This window comes from Strix uralensis, chromosome 9 (assembly GCF_047716275.1).
Source record: "Strix uralensis isolate ZFMK-TIS-50842 chromosome 9, bStrUra1, whole genome shotgun sequence".
NCBI lineage: Eukaryota > Metazoa > Chordata > Aves > Strigiformes > Strigidae > Strix > Strix uralensis.
This window is the reverse complement of record NC_133980.1, coordinates 25,842,970-25,863,649: the sequence shown is the minus strand read 5'-3', so window position 1 is coordinate 25,863,649 and position 20,680 is coordinate 25,842,970. Positions and strand designations below refer to the sequence as shown.

Genomic DNA, 20,680 nt, shown 5'->3' with positions numbered 1-20,680 from the left:
CGTGGTGCAGCCAAGAAGGTCCTTCTAAATGTTTGAACAAGACAGTTAACTTTGGTTAGGTTAACCTCTGGTGTGCATGTGTGTGTGTGCACGCACGTGCTGGTGGGGGTGTTCAAACTATATACTTCTCTGGAGAAGGCTCAAGACTCATTCAGTCTCCACTGAATACAGAGATTAGCACCACCTCAGCTACTCTTTATTTCACATATGTTAGAGCCATCTACTGGTTCCTTACAGTTCAGTTTAATCAAGTGGCTGCTCTGGACAGAAGAGGACAGAAAGGCAGTCTGCAAAACTTGATCAGCAACCAAGAGCACCATGGTATGCCTGATCCCAGCTGCTGGGGTATCCAAATGACAGGTTTGAGCCTGCCTCATTTCTCCCAGCATGACATAAAGGCAGAGAGAACAATGTCTCAGTGCTCTAGTGCCAGTGAGTGGTCAGAGGAATCTAACGAGCACAGCAGATAGAGCATTAAACTCTTCTCCCAGCACTCGTAGTATGTTCTAGCTGCAAATGGGCAGCCTCACCTAAAATAGTAAGCTTGTGTCAGCTAAGCTCTTGCCCTCAGGTAATAGGTAGGTTCATGACAGAAGTCTCGTAGCTGTGCATGACACATTTTGGGCTGGGATTGTGATGACAGCCATCTTTTCATACCTGAAAACTGGAGAGGGCTCCAAAATACCCCATTCCATCCCCCCCCACCCCGCCCAGTCTCTGCAGCAATCCCTGCACAAGGTGATCAGATGCAGGCTTCAGAAGTGAGAATTTTATCCATATTTTCAACATGTAAGTATACAGTACCACAGTACTTTCATATCCAGTGTCTGTTACAACTAAAGCATATGCTAGGATTATTAATACAAGTAGTTGCAGCTTTAGAGTTAGAAACCTTAAAATTAGATTGAATGGATACATAATTTAATTTTATATTTATTCTAAATGACCTACAGCTCTGTAAAAAGCAACAGGTATCACAACAAACCTGTGCAAGAATCAAAGAGGGCATTCTGCTGAACTACTGGTGCCTCAAGGACATTCCCAATCCTAAAACTGATCCAACAACTTAAGAGTATTGCTTCAGTACTTCGCAGTTTTCTTTCCAGCCATGTCCTACCACAGGAAAGACACATGCACTCACTCACGCCCAAAATGCTTCACATGAAACCCACAAGCAGCAGCTAACAGAGGGCTGTGGTAGAAGTATTACAACGCTTCCTCTGTTCATCCATTTTCTCCCCACTAGCATGTTTTTGGTGGTGGAAAAAGGGTTCTGCTGCATTTCATTTGTTTTGCTACATTTATGTAGAAATTCTTGAGGTCCAGGTTTAGGTCACAGTATGAAATTCACTTGTACCTACCTCAGGAACATTGTGCGTATTGTAGGTGATTCAGGGTTCATGCCCCATTTCTAGACAGCATATAAACACCTACAGCACTACCAACTGGTCAGTCTACATTTACTCCTCCTATTCACCCTCTGAAATTCATACATATTTTTTGACTCCCTCAGGTCCCAGTTGGGAACTACCATGAAATTTTTATCAGCTGTGACTCAGAATTTACTTCTATGACAGTAGTGCTTAGGGATTTCAGCTAATGTCAGAGATGCACAGACAACTTGACAATGACGGGTTTCCATCTGGGATTTCCAAGGAGTAAAGCTGCAGCTTTTTAAATTCAGCCAGGGAGCTGGTCTTAAATGTTGGGGCAACACCAGATGCTTGTGACAGCAAGTGATCAAAGCCCTCAGGTGCTGGGAGAGCAAAGGCAGGGCTCTTGATACCATGATAAGTAGTTTGTTTTCTTATTTCCAGATCAAATGTCATGACTGTGCAGGAGTTTGTCAGAAAGCAAACCAGTTTTGCCTGACAAAATATTACGACCATTCAACTCTGACATAATTAGCACAATGTTATGGTCCCTTAATTAGGTAATTCCAGTACTGTTTAATTGGTGGTACAAAGAGACTTTGAGGCAGAAATGGCAGCTTGGCACCCAACTGTGGTTGGCTTTTCCTGGCTAGATTCCTAACCGCCAAACAACTCCTCTCCAGTCTGCTTTTCTTATCCTACCCCAAAGTGCTATGATAGAGATATCTGCAGCATTTGGGCAGGCGCTGTCAGATGGAGAATTAAAAAAACCTGGCAAAGATACGTCTCACTGTTTAATAATCTGTGCAACTTACATTTTAATTCTGAGAAAGTGTCAGTCATTGGAAATGAAGCAGACATGATGCTTCGTGCACGTTCCTCAGGAAAATACAGCATACTTGTTCTTTAAGATGATTTATTTAAAGTACAGGAAACTTCTACCTCAAGAGGCTCATTTAGTTGCTTTAGTGTCTAATTAGCAACTTGAGAGGAACCTCACCATACCTACCGTAGTGCTCTCCAGCAAATACAAGGCAGAGTCTGTTTCATCTGCAGTTAAACCTAATTCAAGAGTATGATATATATGACATCATCCTAGGTGAGACAGTTCTCATGAGACAACAAAATGTTTTCACATCAAGCACACTATCATTGCCATCAGTGATCTTTTCTTCACTAAAAAGCTGATCACGGCCTTTAAACAGCACCCTAGTTACTCTCTCAGGGAGAAAACAAACCTGAATATGAAAAGTGCATGAAAGAATTAACTCTAAAGCAGATTTCTGCTCAGACATGGATGCAGCATTCAACATAAATAGGTCAGAATGCTTATCACATAATTTCCATACTCAGTAAACCAGAGCTTAATTCTCTCATTATTCATGTCCAACTAAGACTAGTGTACATACCAGGAGAGGAGATGCGCCGTTTCCAGCCCACACAGTCTAAGCCTGTTGGAGTGCTCTGGGAAAATGGATGCAGTTTCAGTGGTAGGATGTCAAAGGCAATAGCAGATGTGATGGATGAACTTACTGCAGCCTGCAACAAGAGAGGGAAAACCAAGACAAACATATATTAAACTTAGATGCCCTGTAGGACAAAATACAACATTCATCACGAAGCACCTCTTTCCACCTCTGATGTGTGCTCACGTAAGTAGTACATTAGTAGACACATGTGGATGATTGTGGCTAGAGAGGTTAGAAAACAGTGAAGAAGGCAGGAAAAACTGCAAGGTAATAAGAACAGGAGAGGTGGATAACTAGGTACTGGACTCATACTTCACATACTACCACACATACCTACATTCACAGAAAGTTTCACTCCTTCCTGTGAAGTGTGTTCACTCCCCTAGTGGGAGGGGGAAGCATATCACCCCAACAAGCCATCCCCTCAGCTACAGAACTGGTTCCTACAATCGTATGACTAATAATTCCTGTTCTCACATTTAACGTGTAAATAAAGCTTTTCCCTTCAGAGATTTATTGGTACCAGTCCCCAGCCATATAGGACATGGATAACACAACAGTCTTCTCTTCAGTTAAAGGTACAAATAGGATCTCTTGCTCTCTCCTCTACCTGGCTGATTGATTTTACAAAACTTGCAGAACTTTATGAAACTTTGAAAACTCCATACCATTGCCAGATCTCATTGAATTAACTTTTGTTGATTTAAGAGGGAGAACACATAGATACATACACACAGCTCATGACCTCTAATGCCTCAGTAGGTCAGGCTTAAAATAAACAAAAATACAAGGTCTTTGTGTTTAAGAAGTCGCACAATCATACAAACCACTGCCATAAAGATAGTCCATCCACCCACAGACAGTCTCTCATGTAGACATTCACTTAAAGTGTTTAAAAAAAAAAAAGAACAAAATCCAAAATGTAAGCAAAGTTGTTCTCCTTTTCTGTGTCAAACCCATTATTTTCTGCCAATCTTGCAACACCAACAAACTTTCAATGTTTTCTGTCTCCTTTCATCTACCCTGAAACAGAAATAATGTCTGCTTGATATAGGGAAATGAGACCAACATTTCCCTGCTACTTCATCAGGGAATCACAAGATACCGGGCAACATACTACAAGAATCCAACAATGAGCAATACAGACTGTAGTCAAAGTCACTGAAACTTGTAGTACTCAATGCACAATGAAGATAGGCTTTTACTCCTTTTTCCTTCTCTCTCTTTTCTCCCCCATACCTCCTATGGCTGGCACACACAGAAAATATCAGTGACTGCAGACAACTGGGAGATCGGCTGGTCAGTAAGCATTGGTCCCATGGGCATAGCCATTTTTCATCTCTGTATTGCTGCTGTCCCTTCCTTTTGTTGTACAACATACCCATCCTTCACTGAACCAAGAGTTTAGTATATTGAGGTCCAGTAGTTTATTTAGGATCTTTCCTTCTCCCTATCAGGTCACACTATGTCCCATCAGCATAAAGTCTGCTGACTAGCCTTGATGCTGAAACCTCTTCTTTAGAAGATGGTAATTAGTCGAAACATCCTGCCAAAACTAAACAGCAAACTAAGCCCACTGAATAGTCACGCACTGCCCAAGCAGCTGAGAGTGCTGCTGCTGCTCTGTGCCTGGTTTGCTTTTATTCTTCCTGGACTTACTTTCCTAAAACAAAGAGAACACAGCCAATACTTTGGCACAAATCACCATCTCCTGAGGGATAGTACAAACCCTGTTCAAATTGACCTGAGCAGTGCCTTTTTCTCTAGAAAAGTCATAGCAAAGCCCCAGTGGGAGCACACCCTCTTCCAGTGACAATGGAATCAAGCAGAACAGGCAACTTACTGGGCTACAGGTCTGCAAATACCAAGGGTAAAGTCTAGGTTATTTACATGAAGGGTGATAGAAAGCATTATTGTTCTGTTTAAGACTAGGAAGCAGAACACTGCCTTAGGGCTCTTACAATAAAAACTGAAGGCTTCATCCTTATTAATCCCCAGGATATCAGAGCAAATTTCAGGTACGGGCATCACTTGATTTCTATAGCATGGGAGCCAGGCCACGCACAACCCAAAGTGAGGAGAAGAAGCATTTTCAGAGATGTTAGTAATATGTGGGCAACCTACAAGGGAGGGGAGGGGAAATCAGGAACAAGAGCATAGTAAAGACTCTCTCTTCTACATTTTCTGCTGTAGGTTCAAGAGGGTCATTTCTATGCTCTTATGTACAGCAGTTCAGTCCTTGGGAGAGGCATTTACCCCTGTTGTGCGTCTGTGCCTTGTCGAGTGCACAACAGGGGCAGACTTATCTCATTCAATCCCCTCTCCAAAGTGTGTTCACTACCCTCTTGAAGTGTATCTGAGGTGCCCACAGTGCTCATAACCATGGTAGCACATGGCAAAACTTAATTTTCTCTTGTTTCAGATGGGGTAAAATCAGATTTCCAGGAGTCATATTCAGGGTAATAAGCTAAAGATCTATTTTTCACTGTTTCTCATTTCTCTTCCAAAATAAAAGAGAGTGCTTTTTCTCCACTATACCCCCTCTGGGTATAGTCCCCTAATGGGCCTTTTAGGAATCTCTCTAATTTGGCAGTGCAGAAACTGCTCTAACAAATGCATGTAGAAGCCATGTCTCTACTTCTGTATCTGTGCACTGGAGAGGCATCAAGCTTAATAGTCAGGTTTAAAATTTTTGTCAAAATCAGGAAGAGCAGGATGGGAGCAGACATGCAGTTCAGAGACATCACTAAAACAATTTTTGCAAAAATAATTCCCAAAACAGAGCCCATTACCATTACAGCATTGCATGTATCAGTAGTTTGGGGCATTAACTCTGCTCTAAGGAATTTATACTGCATTAAAAATAAATGAGAGGACCCCAGGCTACACCGTGGAACCCATCACCACATGAAGAACAAAGCCTATGACCAAGAAAAATAAAATAGATTCATTCACAGCCATGTGAGTTTCTCTTCTTCTACTTCAGGGGGTGTTACCTTCAAAGGCTTGCCATGACCCGCTAAATGCCAACATTTTAAGGTACAAGATCAGAAGCTGCTCAGCTTGTTACTAGTAGCATTCAGTTTGACTCTGGGAATTTACACAGACTGTTCCCAATTAAGGCAGATGAGCAGCTTACTAGACCTAAGCAAAACAAAGGCCAGAATTGTTTAGAACTGGTATTTCAAATGTTGGGGTTTTTTTAGTTTATAGGTAGTTTCTTCACTGTTTGTCCATCTCCCTCTGAATCCCAACTGCCAGCCTTCAGAACAGCTGCTTAATACCACTGTACTCATTTGTGTACGTTGATCTGAGTGATAGAGTAGTATCAGAAATCAGCACGTGAAAAAATCAAGAATTCCTCCCTTGTCTGACCTATTAAGTTGTTTCCACAATATTGCAGCATTATATCACCTTGTATGCTGACCTGAACTTAGCACAATACAATTTGTCATAACTGAAGCCACACATCCCAAGGCAGCCATGTGTCACAAAACATCAGACTTGCAATTTCAGATCTCCAAAGCCCCATACAGTTGCCTTGTTCCAGTCACAAAACCACAACAGACAATGAACATCTTACAAAGCTTCTTTTGAGATAATTTATTTCTCCTTATAAAAAGGGATTTAGCATCCTTCTAAAACTGCCCTCAAACACTGCAGCTTGTGACAGCACTCCCACCACACATGGGAGTATGAATAAGCCAGCATTATTACAGGAATAGAACATCACAAAGACAGAATAAAACAATAGGAAAAAGAAACTACGTGATGACTATTGTAAATGAAAAATACAGGCTAAGAAATGCAGTTATATGAGCATACAGGAAATAGCCCTTGAATCCCAACAGTTCTCTCAGTAACACTTAACATTGTGTTCTCTTGGCCTGCCTACAAAGATAAAAAGTGTCAAAAATCTCATAACACACTTAAATAAACAGAAAGAGTAAAAAACAAATCTACCTACGTGCTACTAAATATCTGCTACTTACCTCTACCACCCAAAGAAGAATAAACCAGAAAACTAACTCAAGCCCATAAGCCCCCCAAGGCAGGTGATGTTAAGTGAGGGTACCTCAGTGGGTACAGGGGCAGCTGCAAATCATCACACAGCTGATCACAATTTAGAAGTAAGTTTGCACCAGAAAATAAGGGTGGAAATGCTTAAAGGAGAAGCTGTTTTCTGGCAGTATCAAAATGTGCAGTCAATGAGTAAAGCAGACAGCATTCAAGCTGTGTAGTCTGATGGCTCTAGGGGAAGCGGTTGAGGTAACTGGTCACTCCTCTCAGAAGCACTAATGGTCTCAGTGCTGGCCAACATACCCTGCAGCATAGACTAGATTTCCATCACTATCCGTGCTTGTCAAGAAATTGTAAGAAATATTTTATCATGTTTTACTGGCTTCTGTTTATCACTGAGACTATGTAAGCCAAAGATTCGTTTTTTCTAGCTTGTTTCATGCCTGTACAGCTCTAAGCACTCAGAACTCTGAACAAGGTACAAAAGTAACACAATTTCTTTAAAAAAATTTTAAATCTTAACATACACATGCCTCAGGAGCATTACTTGTTGTCTTTGACACATAGCTAGTAGTGGGGCTGAGCCAGGGAAGCCTCCTCACTGAACTGAGTGTAGGCAACATATCACAGATTCATACCCAGCACTCATCCAAGCATCAACTGGCAATATTTTATTTTGAAGAGCCCTACAAATGCAAAATAGCACAGTTTTTGCCCCTTTTCTTGAGGAGGGGAGAACAGTTGACAGTTTTTCAGAAACCCTGTTACTGGAATTGGCCTGGTTTTCTTGTCCCAGGTGTCTGTCAACTTCGATGGGAGGCTCTCCCAGGCAGACAGGTATGAGGCAGCAGGTTTACTCCCAGCAAGTCATAGTGGACAAGCTGAGCTGTGTCAGGTGAATGTTTCCCCTTTGCCATCTACAGAACTGCTTGTGCACATAAGGACAGGACTGGGGCCCCAGCTCCCCTCAAACATTGTCATTTTGATGCAAGAGCAACCAGAAACAGGCAACCAGGACAACAGAGAGAAAGAGAAACAAATGCAGATAACAGACCAAACCAGAAAAACCTGAAGGAAAGCTTGTATTTGAATATCTGCTACTTGATTTCAAGCTTGCTCAGAAGCTTCCTCCATATTATCATCAGTTGCTGCATGGAGTGTCCCTCTATCTCATGTCATTTTTCACCAGAAGTTCTTTTTTATGTATGAAGGCTAAATTTGTCTCTTGGATACAGATTCATGGCTCTCCCTGAAGGGAACAGACCTTAGCTCTGGATCCAAGAGTAACAGATGCCATCAGTGTGAGTCACCACAGCCACAAAGTTTGTCACAAGCAATCATAATGCTGATCTAAAAGTCTTCCCCGGTGGAGAGGAGAATACTCAATAGCTAAAACTCCAATGGCAATGTTCTCTCGAGCACTTCACAGCAGGAATATGCCTCAGTAGGAAGTGTGGAGTTGGCCTCAGATACAAGGGAAGTCTAATTTAGAAGTCCCTTGTTAAAGTTATACAACAATGCCACAGGGCACAGAATGAGATTTCATCAGTTTAATTCATATTGATTTAAGGTAACTTTGATTTGCTCTCTGCCCTCCCTAACTTGCAGCTCACAGAGCAATCTGATGTTCTTGCATCCTATTGTCCCACATGGCAAGAACTGCTCACTTACAGTGACTAAAAACCCACCACCTTTAGAGATCATCACTTATAGATCAGTTTAGTGTTTAATCAGTCTCTGCGGACTACCGGGCCCAAAGAAAAGCAGACAGAACTGGTACCAGACAAAGTGCAAGGACAGGATAACAGTAGAAACAAGCAGCTGGAGCAGAGAGGAAGACAGTGCCAGAGAATGAGGAGGACGTTGTATAGTTTCTTACTTTTAACTGGTCCTCTGGGAGGTGTTGCAATTGAATCCCTCTCTCTGACTGTGTCTCCTTCTCTAGCTTCCTTTTTTGGTTCCTCTCCATCCAAACATCATCGAAGCTGAAGCACCTATAGAGAGGTTTAGGTCTCTTCCTCCTCCTCTCTTGAATCTCCTTGGCTTTTCCATCTGGAGCAAGGAAGGAAAGCCTCCAGGCTTTGTTCTCAAGAGTGGAGATAGGGCGTGGGGATGGTGGAACCTGGAGGGGCCTCCTTTTGCGATGGGGAACCCATTTCTCATTTGACCTCTTTTCAGGTGGTGTTTGACATTGCTGTTTAGACTCCTGTTTTACAAACGGCAGGTGAAAACACAGGGTTTGTTGGCTGGAAACTGCGTTTGCTTCAAATCAGTTTGAACAGAATACAGCAAAGCTCAGTTATCTAGCCTGAGAACTAGTCAGAAGAAAATGCTTTCCCAAGTACTGGCTGGCTGAAACTAGCCTGTCTACTCACTCAGCCTTCTCCCTCATAGGGTACTCCACTCTGAAGCACCAGCTCTGCTATCCTTTGAGAGTGCAATATACAGTCCCTGGGCACAGGGCAATGCCCTCTTCACCCACGTTCTAGATGGCATATTACAGTAACCTTACTACTGGGATTTAGGTCACTCTGTCTGTATGTTATTATTTACAAAGACAGACAGTGTCTCTGAACATAGAATAATGACCAGTCTTATCTGTCTGTGCTTTTCCAACTGTACTTCAGTTATACAATGTGAAAAGGCTTCCTAGATGCCTGCAGGTCTGATATATTAAGCCCTGTGCTTCCTGATGTGCTCTTTACACTATCTATTTTATTTGCTTGATGTTGGGCTGAGAGCAAGGAATTGCACAGCTTTGCACTTCACTCTCATTTGCTTTTAATGAGTGGTTGCACAAAATTACAGCTTTGGTACTGGAACAACTTGAAATCAAGTGTGCCCTGAGGCACCTAACTACTACTCTAGGTAGCATCAGTGTTAGAATCAATAATATTTAAGGTGGGAGATAACACCACTGAGGAATGTATGATCTCAGGAGTCTCTTTTCATGCCAAGAAAATGTTATGGCCTGACAACAGTATCTCTCCAGTTTCTTCACAGTTCATTTGAAGAACCCAAATACAACAACCCTTAAACTACTTTAGGCACTTTCTATCTACTCTCAATTAACCAAGAATCCCAGATCAAGTCTTCTTCACCACTGGTAGGAGATGCTGCAGTCTAGAAATGTTTCTTATCTACTAGATGCTATGAAAAAGGAAAGTGTATCCTGCTGGTATTCTGTGCCAAACCCCATCATATTAGAGAGGAGTGAGGAGGAGAACTTGCAGAGGTTCCAAACATGGGACATATTAGGACAATTCACTCTTGCCTGCTGGGTAACACAATTATGAAAGTAAAATCATGCCACAAACAGATTAATTAAACATGTAATTAAGGCCCTGACATATGAGCAAACTGGTAATTGTTCTGTCTTTTCAGCATAAAACCCTTGTCCTGTATGTAACTTGGAGAATGTTAACCATTACCACGTAATGGTCTGCCCTTCATCAGGCCAAGAAAGGTTACTTACCAGTGTGGTAGCCAGCAGCACCAGGGGCAAGCTGATCTGGTGCAGTTTGGTACAGCACTATAACACAGATAAAGCTGATACCACTGGTAAAATACCTGGCTGGGAGCTTGGGGAAATATATACATATCCCCATAGTGGAGGGCACACTGGGAAGTGAGCTCAAGGAACTTCACAATTATGCATTTGTTTTGTAATAATGTCTTTACTGATATAGAACAGAAAAGGACTTTTCTTCAAATCCAGCCTTAACCTTAATTTTATGATCTTCTTCCTTAGCAACATACATAAGGAAGACCATCGGTAGTGTTTAGATTATAATTATGTTGGGAAGACTTAACACAGCAAAAATACTTTGCCCAACATCTGTTGTATTTTCAGAGAATCCTGAAAAAACAATTTCATTTACAAAATCCAGGGTGCAGTTCTACTTCATTTCACAGTATCATGAAAATGGAAATAAATAAAAGCCCTATCTGCTTTAGTAGATTAGATGTTGTGTCCTGAAAGCTGGGACATTTACACTAATTTCTAGGCTACAGCTGCATTTATTCATTTTCAGATATCATACTCTGCAGCCTCCTGAAGAATCAGGAAAAATAAACTGGTTTTATATGGCTTAGATGCGATTTAAATTTTTCATGGTTTTCTTTAAATTATTTAATCTAGCATTCAATTTAAATAATTATTCATTTGCTCCTAATGGTTACATTATAGGATGTGGGCTTGCCTATTTAAGGCTTTACACATGCCTCATCTCTCCACTCTTTTCTAGATGCTCTTTTGGGTTATCATTTACAGGTCAATGATTTTATTCATCCTCTGAGAGGCTTCATCTGTTGAAAGTGTGTATAGTCCAAGTATCTTGCATTTTCCTAGGCTGGTGTAACACTGCACTCTCTTGTTTAGAATGTGGTGTCCAGTATTAAGTTTGTAAGTTAAGTTGATGTCCATGAAAAAAGATTTTCAATTAAAGCTGAGCACAGAAGGGAATGAAGCAAATTCTCTTCCCCTTCTGGCCAGAGCAGTTCCAGTACTACAGCCCTCACTTCTCAAACTGCCACCCACATGCTTCTTTAGATTCCAGACAGCATTAGTTAAAAAACCCAAACCAATCAACCAAAAAACTTTCATTGGGAATATGTGAGGAGAGGTTGAGGGAACTGGGTTTATTCAAGCTAATAAGAGGGCACTAAAGGCAATATAAGAGCAGTCTCCAACAACTTTGTAGTTACATGGATGATGGATCCAATCTCTTCTCAGTAGTGCCAGAGAATGCCACAAGACAATGATCAGAAATTGTAGCTTGGAAAGTTCTGGTTGGGCATTAGGAAACAAATTTTCCTTGAGAACGTGTTTCCCAGACTGGTGGTGAAATCTCCAGCAATGGAGGTTTTCAAGACAATGTCATGGTTTTGTCTGTCTGGTGTTGCCACTAGTCCTGTCTGAAGAGGAGGTGGGATTAGATGATCTGACAAGGTCTGTTCCAACAAACCTTTTTTATTTCTACACAAAAAATTGTGGGTTTCTATTAAAAAAATTAGGGAGAAAGGGTAGGCTAAGACCATTTTGGAAAGTATGTTAAAACTTTAATATAACCTGGGATGTGAAAGACAAAAGGCAGCAGCAGCAGCAAAAGCTGTGCAAGGGCTGATCTGAGTTGGACACAACCAGCTCTCAGCTGCAGTTCCAGATTCATGAACTCTCTGAAAAATGTCTGCTTGGGGTATGCAGAATCTCATACCCTGTCACAAGTGCCACTTTTAAAAATCTGTGCAATAAAATTATTTTTCCAATTTCTTAATTTCAAGAATCATCATCAGCAGTACTGAAAAAGTAACATGATCAAGCCATGTTCTGGGATCTCAGCTAACAGATTAATCTCATCATGCCGGTGGTTTGTGCTTAGCCACTGAAAGCAACTCCTAAACTCCCAGCCACTTACAATCTGGGAAATCCTCTCCAGGATTAGAAGTCTACTGACAAAGGAAGTCTCTTCTTTTAAAGGCCTCACCCAATCAAGAAATTCCTATTGAAGATACAATCTTTTCTGTGAGATCCAGTCTAGCACAAGGAAATTAATGTGTTACTGGAATTAGAATACAGTACAAGATCAAAAGGATACCCTGAGTCCATGGGGTTTTTTTCTGTTTGCTGTAGAAAAGGCAGAAAAGGACTCCTAGTGGGAATCAAAGAGTAGTCAGGGTGTCTGCAACAGACTCATGGTACTTTGGAAGACAGCTACTCATTGTCTAAAGAAAAAGATTCTACTTCTTAAAAGCAACTGCTAGCAATGGGAAATGATTTCTAAGTTGCCTTTCACTTCGAGAAACTTATTTACTATACACCAGTTACAAGTCTTAATTCTGCCTTATCTTAAGAGGTGTAAGACTCAGCTAAAAACTGGAATTGAACACAGGGTCATGTCTGTGTAATCTGTCTGAGGCATATTATTCATTAGCACTGTCGTGATGACTCCATTCCTTTAGAAATTTGTGATAAATCCTCCCTTAAAGAGGGCATCAATTCGTATAGTCTTGAACAGAAACAGGAGTAGTGCTACCTCTTAGACAGTCTAAGAGGAATATTTATGCACCCATCTAACCAATGTGTTCATTAGGCCATTAAACCATTTACTGGAATTTCTAAACCATATTAAAACAAAAGACTTTGCAAACTAAACCACCACCTGATCATTCCCAGAGAACAACTCACCTCATCTCGGAACATGTCACTAATGGAAGAAGCTGTGTTTAAGCTGATCTGGGATTGACTGCTTATGCCACTGTCATCTCTCTGGTATTCATTGTCCAACGAGTGTACAGAAAGTAAGAGACTACCTCTGGGTTTCAGTGTCTTTGGTCTCTCAGGAGCCTCCAGATTGTTTTCAACTGCAGAGCTGTTCCCAAGAGAGATCATTGATGTGGCACATATTCTTCCAGGATAACGGAAGCTCTTGTGTTGAGAAGTGGGTCGTGGACTCTGCGGTTTAGGACTCATGGGCCTACAAGGCATGTCTTTACCATCAGAATTTGAGAGCTGGGGACATGATGGACTTGACTGACTAAATGGCAACTGCAAGTCAGTGGGACTAAATCGAGATTTCATCCAGTATTCCTCTAGAGAAGTATTTAAAGAGTTGCTCAGAGCCTCCTGTTGTTCATCACAGTCTGAACTCTGTGAGTATCTGGTGCCCAAGTCATGGGACTGTATTCGTTTTCTCCACATACCTGCAGGTGAAGAGACATCAACAGGCTCCACAGAGGTGTCAAAATAGTTGCTATCTGCTGAGGAGCCATTAGCTGTTTCTGTTTTAAAAAATGTGTGTCCATTGGAACTATCCTGTCGCTCTATTGATGTTGTTCTCATTACATGGCCACTAGTTGCATTAAGACTATCCTGTGTTGGTGATAAACTTGCTAAGACAGGCCTTTTTAGTCCATCTGCCTCCTTGCTTTTTAGAAAAGCTTTCCAGGCGCTCTGGCGAAGTTTGGCTTTCTCCTTTTCATTTTTCAGTGATACTCTTGAGCTTTGCTCAGTATTTTCCTTTTCTGGAGATCTGGATTCAAAAAAGCTTGAAAGGGATTTGTGTGCCAAGGCCAACCTTGTCCTGAACTTCTTACCTTCAGGGTTTTTGTTTCTTTTGTATTCATTTTCAGGGAATGATTTTCTAATCCCAGAGTATTCCACAGGTTCACTGTCATTGTTTTCAGATGAACCTGAAACTTGTTGATCTGCATATTTGACAGCAGACAGTGTGGGAGAAGTTGAATTTGAATCTGTATCTTCCATCAGTATCCGACCAGAGCCAGAAGCCTTCCTCAGACTCATTCTGTTGAATAATCCTGCAGGTCTCTCATAGAATAAATCATCGTCATCAGAGTACTCAGAGGTGTAGCTTTCCTTCCTGTGGAAGGCTGAACCAGATGAACAACTTTTGAAAGACTGTAAACTTTCAGTGTCCTCATCCTCTTTTCCAGCATCCAGTTCTTCCGTCTTTGCCTTGCTGCCAAAGAAGCTGCTACTTCCCTGATTTTCTGCTGTGGCAGGCTTAGTTTTCCTGAAAGAGGTCATTTTTGAGAATACTAAAAACCTGGAAGCTTTCCCACTATTCCCATTCTTTGTTGGCTTTTGCACAGCTTTATAGAGACTGCTGTTACTTCCCAGGATGTGGAATGAGTTCTCATCCATTTCCTCACTGTTAATGCTGCAGGTACTTATATTATCTAGACCCAGCATGCAAGTGTTATGGGTCTCCCTTTTCACAGAATCGTTAAAGACATCAAACACGTCTAGATTCAGTGTACTGTCTTTGCTAGGGCTAGCTGTGTCTTCTGCAGGAGAGCCTTCCTTTCCCTCACTAGGAGAAAGTTCTTCACAAGTACCTAGTTGTTCCTTTGAACCACTACAGCCTTCACTTCCTTGCCTGCCTACTGCTTGTTCAGAGGTGATGCTGGGCCCTTGAAGATCAACATCAGCACCATCTCCCTGACACAAATTGCTTACACTGCATGTTTCCAGTGTTACTGCATTAGCTATATAGAAGCCTTCCTCTCTGCCTTGATGTGCTTTGAATTCTTTTTCCTTAGATACCTGGTCATCTCTTGTTTCAGCCCATGACTTTCTGAACTGTTCTGTCTCTAATTCAAAGCCAGTCTCTGTTCTGCAGGGCTCTTTCTCAGAGATCATAACACCACTTCTGCTATGTGATTTTACAAGCGCTTCTTCACATGGATCTGCCTGACTTTCTGCAATAAGTATGTCATTGCCCAGTGGTACAGTAACACTCCTGATTTCCACTTTTTCACTTGTTACTGTGGAATTACTACAGGTGAAACCTAAGGATGAAACTGCATCTGTTTTATCTGTTTTCTCTTGTGAAACTTCTGGTTTTCCTTCAGCTGTATCCCTACCAGGGAGTACTTCTGCATTACAAGGAATAGGGTGGGTGGCCAGAATTTGTTCTTCACAGCTACAGATTTCACTCAGAACTCTCTCTGGCTCATCATGAGCTTTGCTGACAGTATGAGGAGACATGAAATCCTTGCTCACTACATCTCTCAATGTTCCAGTTACCACTTCAGTAGGAAGGTTATCATTCAGTGTCTTGGACTGTAACCCTTTCTGCTCTACAGATACTATAATTAGGGCAGGCTTTAACTCCGGAAGAGTCATTAAATGCCTTCTCTGGCTTATATAATCTGATCTGGGAGTGATTTCAACAGCAAAGACACTGTCTTCATTCTGTCCTTTATGAGTAGGATGTTCATTTGTTACTAGCTCAGAGTCACTCCTTAAGGCACCAGTTTTGCAACTTGTGTTTTGCTGCATTGACTCTTCGTGCTCTGCCCCAGTGTTACTGCCACCTGGTTGCAATGTGGTTCCCAGGATTTTCCAACTGAAGTCAAGGTTAGAAGAATCATCTACACATCTTTCCCCTACCATGATCTCCATACCTGACAGTTCAGATTCAAGGCCATTCTCCTTCAAACTTTTCTGTTGTATTCTATCAGTGGAAACACAGTTTACAGAACAATCACAATCTCTGTTTTCCACAACACCAGGAGAACCTACATGACAAACTGCTAGGTTGTCAGTGTCAGCAATGCCAGATTCAATATCAGTATCACAAGGGAATTTGTCTGCTTCCAGATCTCTTTCAGCTTTGTACTGGTCACTTTTTATAAGTTGTTCAGTATTTATGATCACTGGCTCACAGTTCAGGGCAAATGAAGTCTCCTTTTGTTTTGGATTATACTCACAAGCATCAATCTGCGTGAAAGATAAGCTATCAGCACCTGTACCTGCTGCTTCTGGGCTAAGGCCACACGTCTCTGATTTAGAGTGCAAATAATAATCAACGCACTGGGAAGAGCCTGCTGGTTGAGAAAGCTGACACTCAATTGAGCCTATATCAGTATTAAGAAGAGATCTTTGTATGCCAAATTTGCCCTCTATTTTTATTGCCTTTTCAGGTCTTACTGGTACCCTTCCTAAGTTTTTCCAAGTGTATTCAAAATCCAGCCCTTGAAGATGTATTCTGGAACATGACCATCTAAATTTGTCTGTCAGATGAATACAGTTCCCCACATATTCTGTCTTGCTTTGAGCACTGATATTTTCAGGTACACTATGCCATGTTTTACTTTCTGTAATCTCTGACCTTGTGAGCGGTGGCTGAAATTCTGGTTTGAAGCAACTCTGGTAAAAGAATGAATCTGATGTCAACATGGTCTCTATACTTCCATGTTTTATCCTTTTACCTGTAGTTTCCTCACTGTCAACTGAGTTTCTCCTGCTGCATTTTATACTGGACATAGAATCTAATTCACACTTACGGTCAGATGTCTCAGTGTAACTTTTACTGTTAGGTCCATCTGTTTCAAAAAGAAGATTTGGCAAACTACAGCTTGATGCTGCATCTGACCGGAAGGAAAATTGCGGTACCTCAGGAAAAATCAAACAACTTTCTGAGTTTGCTTTGAAACAAGCAACGCTTAATACTGCAGGATGTTCCTTCTGTCTTGTAACATCATCTTCTGTAGGTACTGAGTTGGTACAGGACTGTGCTTCACTGCTTTCAAACTCCACTTTATTTTGCAATATGGATACAAACTTTCTATTTGTCTGTGATATAATGCCTTCTTCACTGACTTGGTTCTCTGTGTTGGAAATATCTCTAGTTAATGTTAGCTCTTCATCACCCAGCTCTTCACCTTCTGACTTCACAGATTGTATGCACAATTCAGTTTTGCTTGGTGCTGCTTTTATGTTGGAGGACACTTCTAACTGCACCTGCTGGGTAAATTCTGGTTGCCTTGAGCACTTAAATTCATGGAGGGGTGTTTCTGCCTTTGCTTTAGGAAGAGTACAGCACAAATTTTTTTTTTCAGTAAAAAGGCAGTTTGAATCCAAGCAAGTTTCCCCAGTTACATCACTGGAAACAGATTCTGTGTCTGATGCACTCTCATACGGCTCAGTTTTTACATCTGACAAAGATCCACTCTGATGTGACAGGGTCTCAAAATAATCTTCATCTGTTTCTTGGCTGGATCCACGTATCTCCAGCTCTATTGTGCTTGGGGTAGAAGAACTCAGATCATCTTCAAACTCTCCTTCACTGATGTAGTTTTCCACTGGCTCTGGGGTCTATAGATAAACAGAAAAGAATGACTTAGCAATGATTTCCCTCAGCAGCAGGGCAGCATGAATTATTATTAGAAAAGGGACTTAGGAACACAATTTAATACACACTAATGTCTTTGGAAGTTATACTTGATATTTCACTTATTGATGGACCTGAGGTCTTTCTATTTCTTCCTTTCTGTTTCTTAATGGCTTTAATTAATATTTTTTTCATTTTAATATTTAATTATGCAGCGGCCAAAATTTGACTTTTGGCCATGTCTTTCATAGCCCAATACCAAGACACATTTCACATTCAAATAAGTCAAATGGATATCATCCCTTGCCAGTAGATCTAAAAATTCTAATGAATCCATCTTCATATCTGAGGAGGAGGTTTATGAGATAAACCTGAGAAGTAATTGTTACTATCCAAATTACAGAAATGTGATATGAATACATGCAGAACAGTTTTGCACTTGAATAACTGGATAGTACCCATACCAAAGCCTGAGTCAAAGGTGAAAGAAGTCTTTGATCTCATTTTCCAGAAGGCTTGTACCAGGAGCACTACACATATCAGTTATCAGAGCACATCCAAGTCAGTGGCTGAGAGCAGAAAGATCAAAACCACATTGTCAAGATTAGGAAATGTCTTTGTCCCAGACAGTTACCCTGACAGAGTCTCAGTCTTATTTTCTTTAACCATCAGAAAGAAGTCTGGATATTTCTTGAGTTTAAAGTAGAAAATGAAATCACAGCAAGCTTTCCTGAGGTAAAAATAGTACTTGTCGTCTGTCAGCTTCAGGTACAGCTATTGTCAGAAATTCTAGAAATGTACCCAACAAAGCTATTTAGCTGATTCCAGCCTCAGTCCATTAATATCTAGAATGAGAAGCTATATAAATATAAATGGCAGCCTTTAACCCTAATGCTGGATGCCTCTTTAACCAGGTTTTGATAACAGCCATCACAAGAATGATCAGCACATTTCAAAATCTAAAACCAGAGATAATAAACAATGAAAGACATTTGTAAAAAAACCCAAAAACCAAACCACAAGCGCATGGCAGCCATTAAACTAGAATACAAGGTCCCTCAGCCTGAGCTGCGTGTCACCAGAGTGCTGTGTCACAGAGGAAGTGTGAGTCCTCATACAGGAAGCCAAATTGCAAATCACATCAAAAGGTATGTCACAGAGTTTCTGATTCTAGACTCTAAAACATAGAGTGTACATCGGAAAAAAGGAAGGCATTGGGGTTATTTCCAAAAGGGAGTCTCAATAAGATTGGTATTTCTTCTTGACAGAAGAAGGAAAATGCAAATTGAATGGAGGAGGAGGAGGATTCAGTGCTTCAAACCAATTCCAAAAATCACTTTCACACCGTTAAAACTGACCAAATTGCACTAAAATGGCAACATGAGTCACATAGCCAGCAGAGCAACGTGTCCTTTGTTGCGTGCAATCAGTGATACATGTAATTGAGATCCTTTAATAATGACAAATCCCACTATCACCAGGACAGAAATGACCAGCATTAAAGCAGCACAGACTAGCGTTTCACATAATGATCAAGCAGCATAAACTGTGAGCAGTTGGCTCACAGCAGTGAGTATAGCAGCAGCTGTTCAGCAGTAACAGCACTGCCTCTTCAACAGTGTTCTGAACACAAATTTACAGATGGCAATAAACTAAGATAAAAACTGTTCAGGCAAGTAGGAACAAAGTAATGAAGATGCCCAACTGTCCCCAAGGATAATTATGAATTAAATTACAAAAAACTTAGGGCAGAGATCCCTCACAGTCCATCTATCATTCCAAACATTAGCTACATCAGAATATTCATACTATGACCCCTCCTAAATTCATTATTTTTCTTTAATGGATATTATCCAAAATTATGCAATTAAAGCAGTAGCAGAGGCCGCACAATTGCCTCCATACCTTGCGGGAAATGAGAAAACAAATTCTAGGTATGAAGGGCACCAATTAATGTCAACCACCATTTCTGGACTGTGCCCAGGACTGAACATGTGTCCCCAGTGCTGCTAAGGGGAAGAGCTGGTGTCAGGATCAGCCTGGTGGGGCCTACTCCACCCAATGTACCCTGGGATGGAGTTCCCCTGAGGAGGGAGAGAACATAGCAGCTTCAACTCCTGCTACGTCTATCAAAGCCCTCTGCCTAACAGACAAGGGAGGCCTAGAGCTGACCTCTAGTAAACCTGAAATTCATGAGCTCACTGAACGTCCCATGGTGACCAGGGAAGAAGTCCTAACAGGGCAAACAACATGCAGATTGTGCCATTTTTACTTTCTGGTTCTATGAGTCTTTGACTTCTCAGTGCCTCTGAGAGGCTAGGCCTCTGCTCTGACCACCTGTTTAACTTCTAAATTAAATGTTTAATTAAATTTTTAGTTTAATTTCCTCCCAACCCATAGTGTGTGTATTTTGTTAGGATTTATAGGACTACTTCTCTTTGTGTTTTACTGTTTTTTTCTGTAAAAATTGAGTCTGAAGGACTCAGTTGGAGCAGAAGGGGGAAAGTTTAAAATGGGCAGGTCCTTTGATGTAGCCCTGTCTTCTCAACACAGACAATCATGGGCTTGAGAACTGAGTAGACATGTAGCAGTGATCCTCAGCTAGGCTGCTGATTAGACAACAGTCCTCATGTCTTTACTTTCCATGAGATTACATTGAGAATTTCAAAAGTCAAATTACAGCTCCTTCCTGGGAAGGGTTCTTGAGAAAACCCTCAGCACCCATGGACAGAGTTGTATGTTTATACATCTCTTCCATCTCAAAGCAGATAAACAGTTGGAAGACAAGAGCCTGGAATAAATAGGAAAGAAACTACTTCTGAAATAAAGCTGTTTGCACTTCACAGACAATAGACAAATCAAAGCAAAGCTCCCCCTGCCTGCTTTTCTCTTTCACTGCCTCTGAAGTGTGCCAAGAAAATAGTATGAAATTGAAGTTACTGATCTGTCTTGCTATCATTGGATGCAGCCATATATATTCATGTCAGCCTAAAGTCACCAGAGAAATAAAACTTGTGACTTCAATGTGTGAAGAACTCTATCTCCATAACAAGATACCTTGCATCCAAGTTGCCCTCTAACTGAGGACTGACAAGACTTATATGTGACATCTGCTCCCATGGGCCCAGCCACTCCTGACTTGTGAAAATTTTTTATTTGGTGGGAAAACCGTGTATCATTT

At 41.2% G+C, this 20,680-nt stretch overlaps 1 protein-coding gene across 1 annotated transcript in view; it reads right to left on the bottom strand.

Annotated features, from left to right (window-relative positions):
- The window catches only part of ARHGEF4 (Rho guanine nucleotide exchange factor 4), a 222,502-nt gene that overhangs the window by 116,215 nt on the left and 85,607 nt on the right, over window positions 1-20,680 (bottom strand). The window contains exons 3-5 of the mRNA XM_074877800.1: window positions 13,050-17,483; window positions 8,742-9,068; window positions 2,783-2,912 (exon numbers count right to left, since the gene is read on the bottom strand). Coding sequence (XP_074733901.1) covers window positions 2,783-2,912; window positions 8,742-9,068; window positions 13,050-16,652 — 4,060 coding nt within the window. The 5' untranslated portion in view covers window positions 16,653-17,483. The remainder of the gene's footprint in view (window positions 1-2,782; window positions 2,913-8,741; window positions 9,069-13,049; window positions 17,484-20,680) is intronic.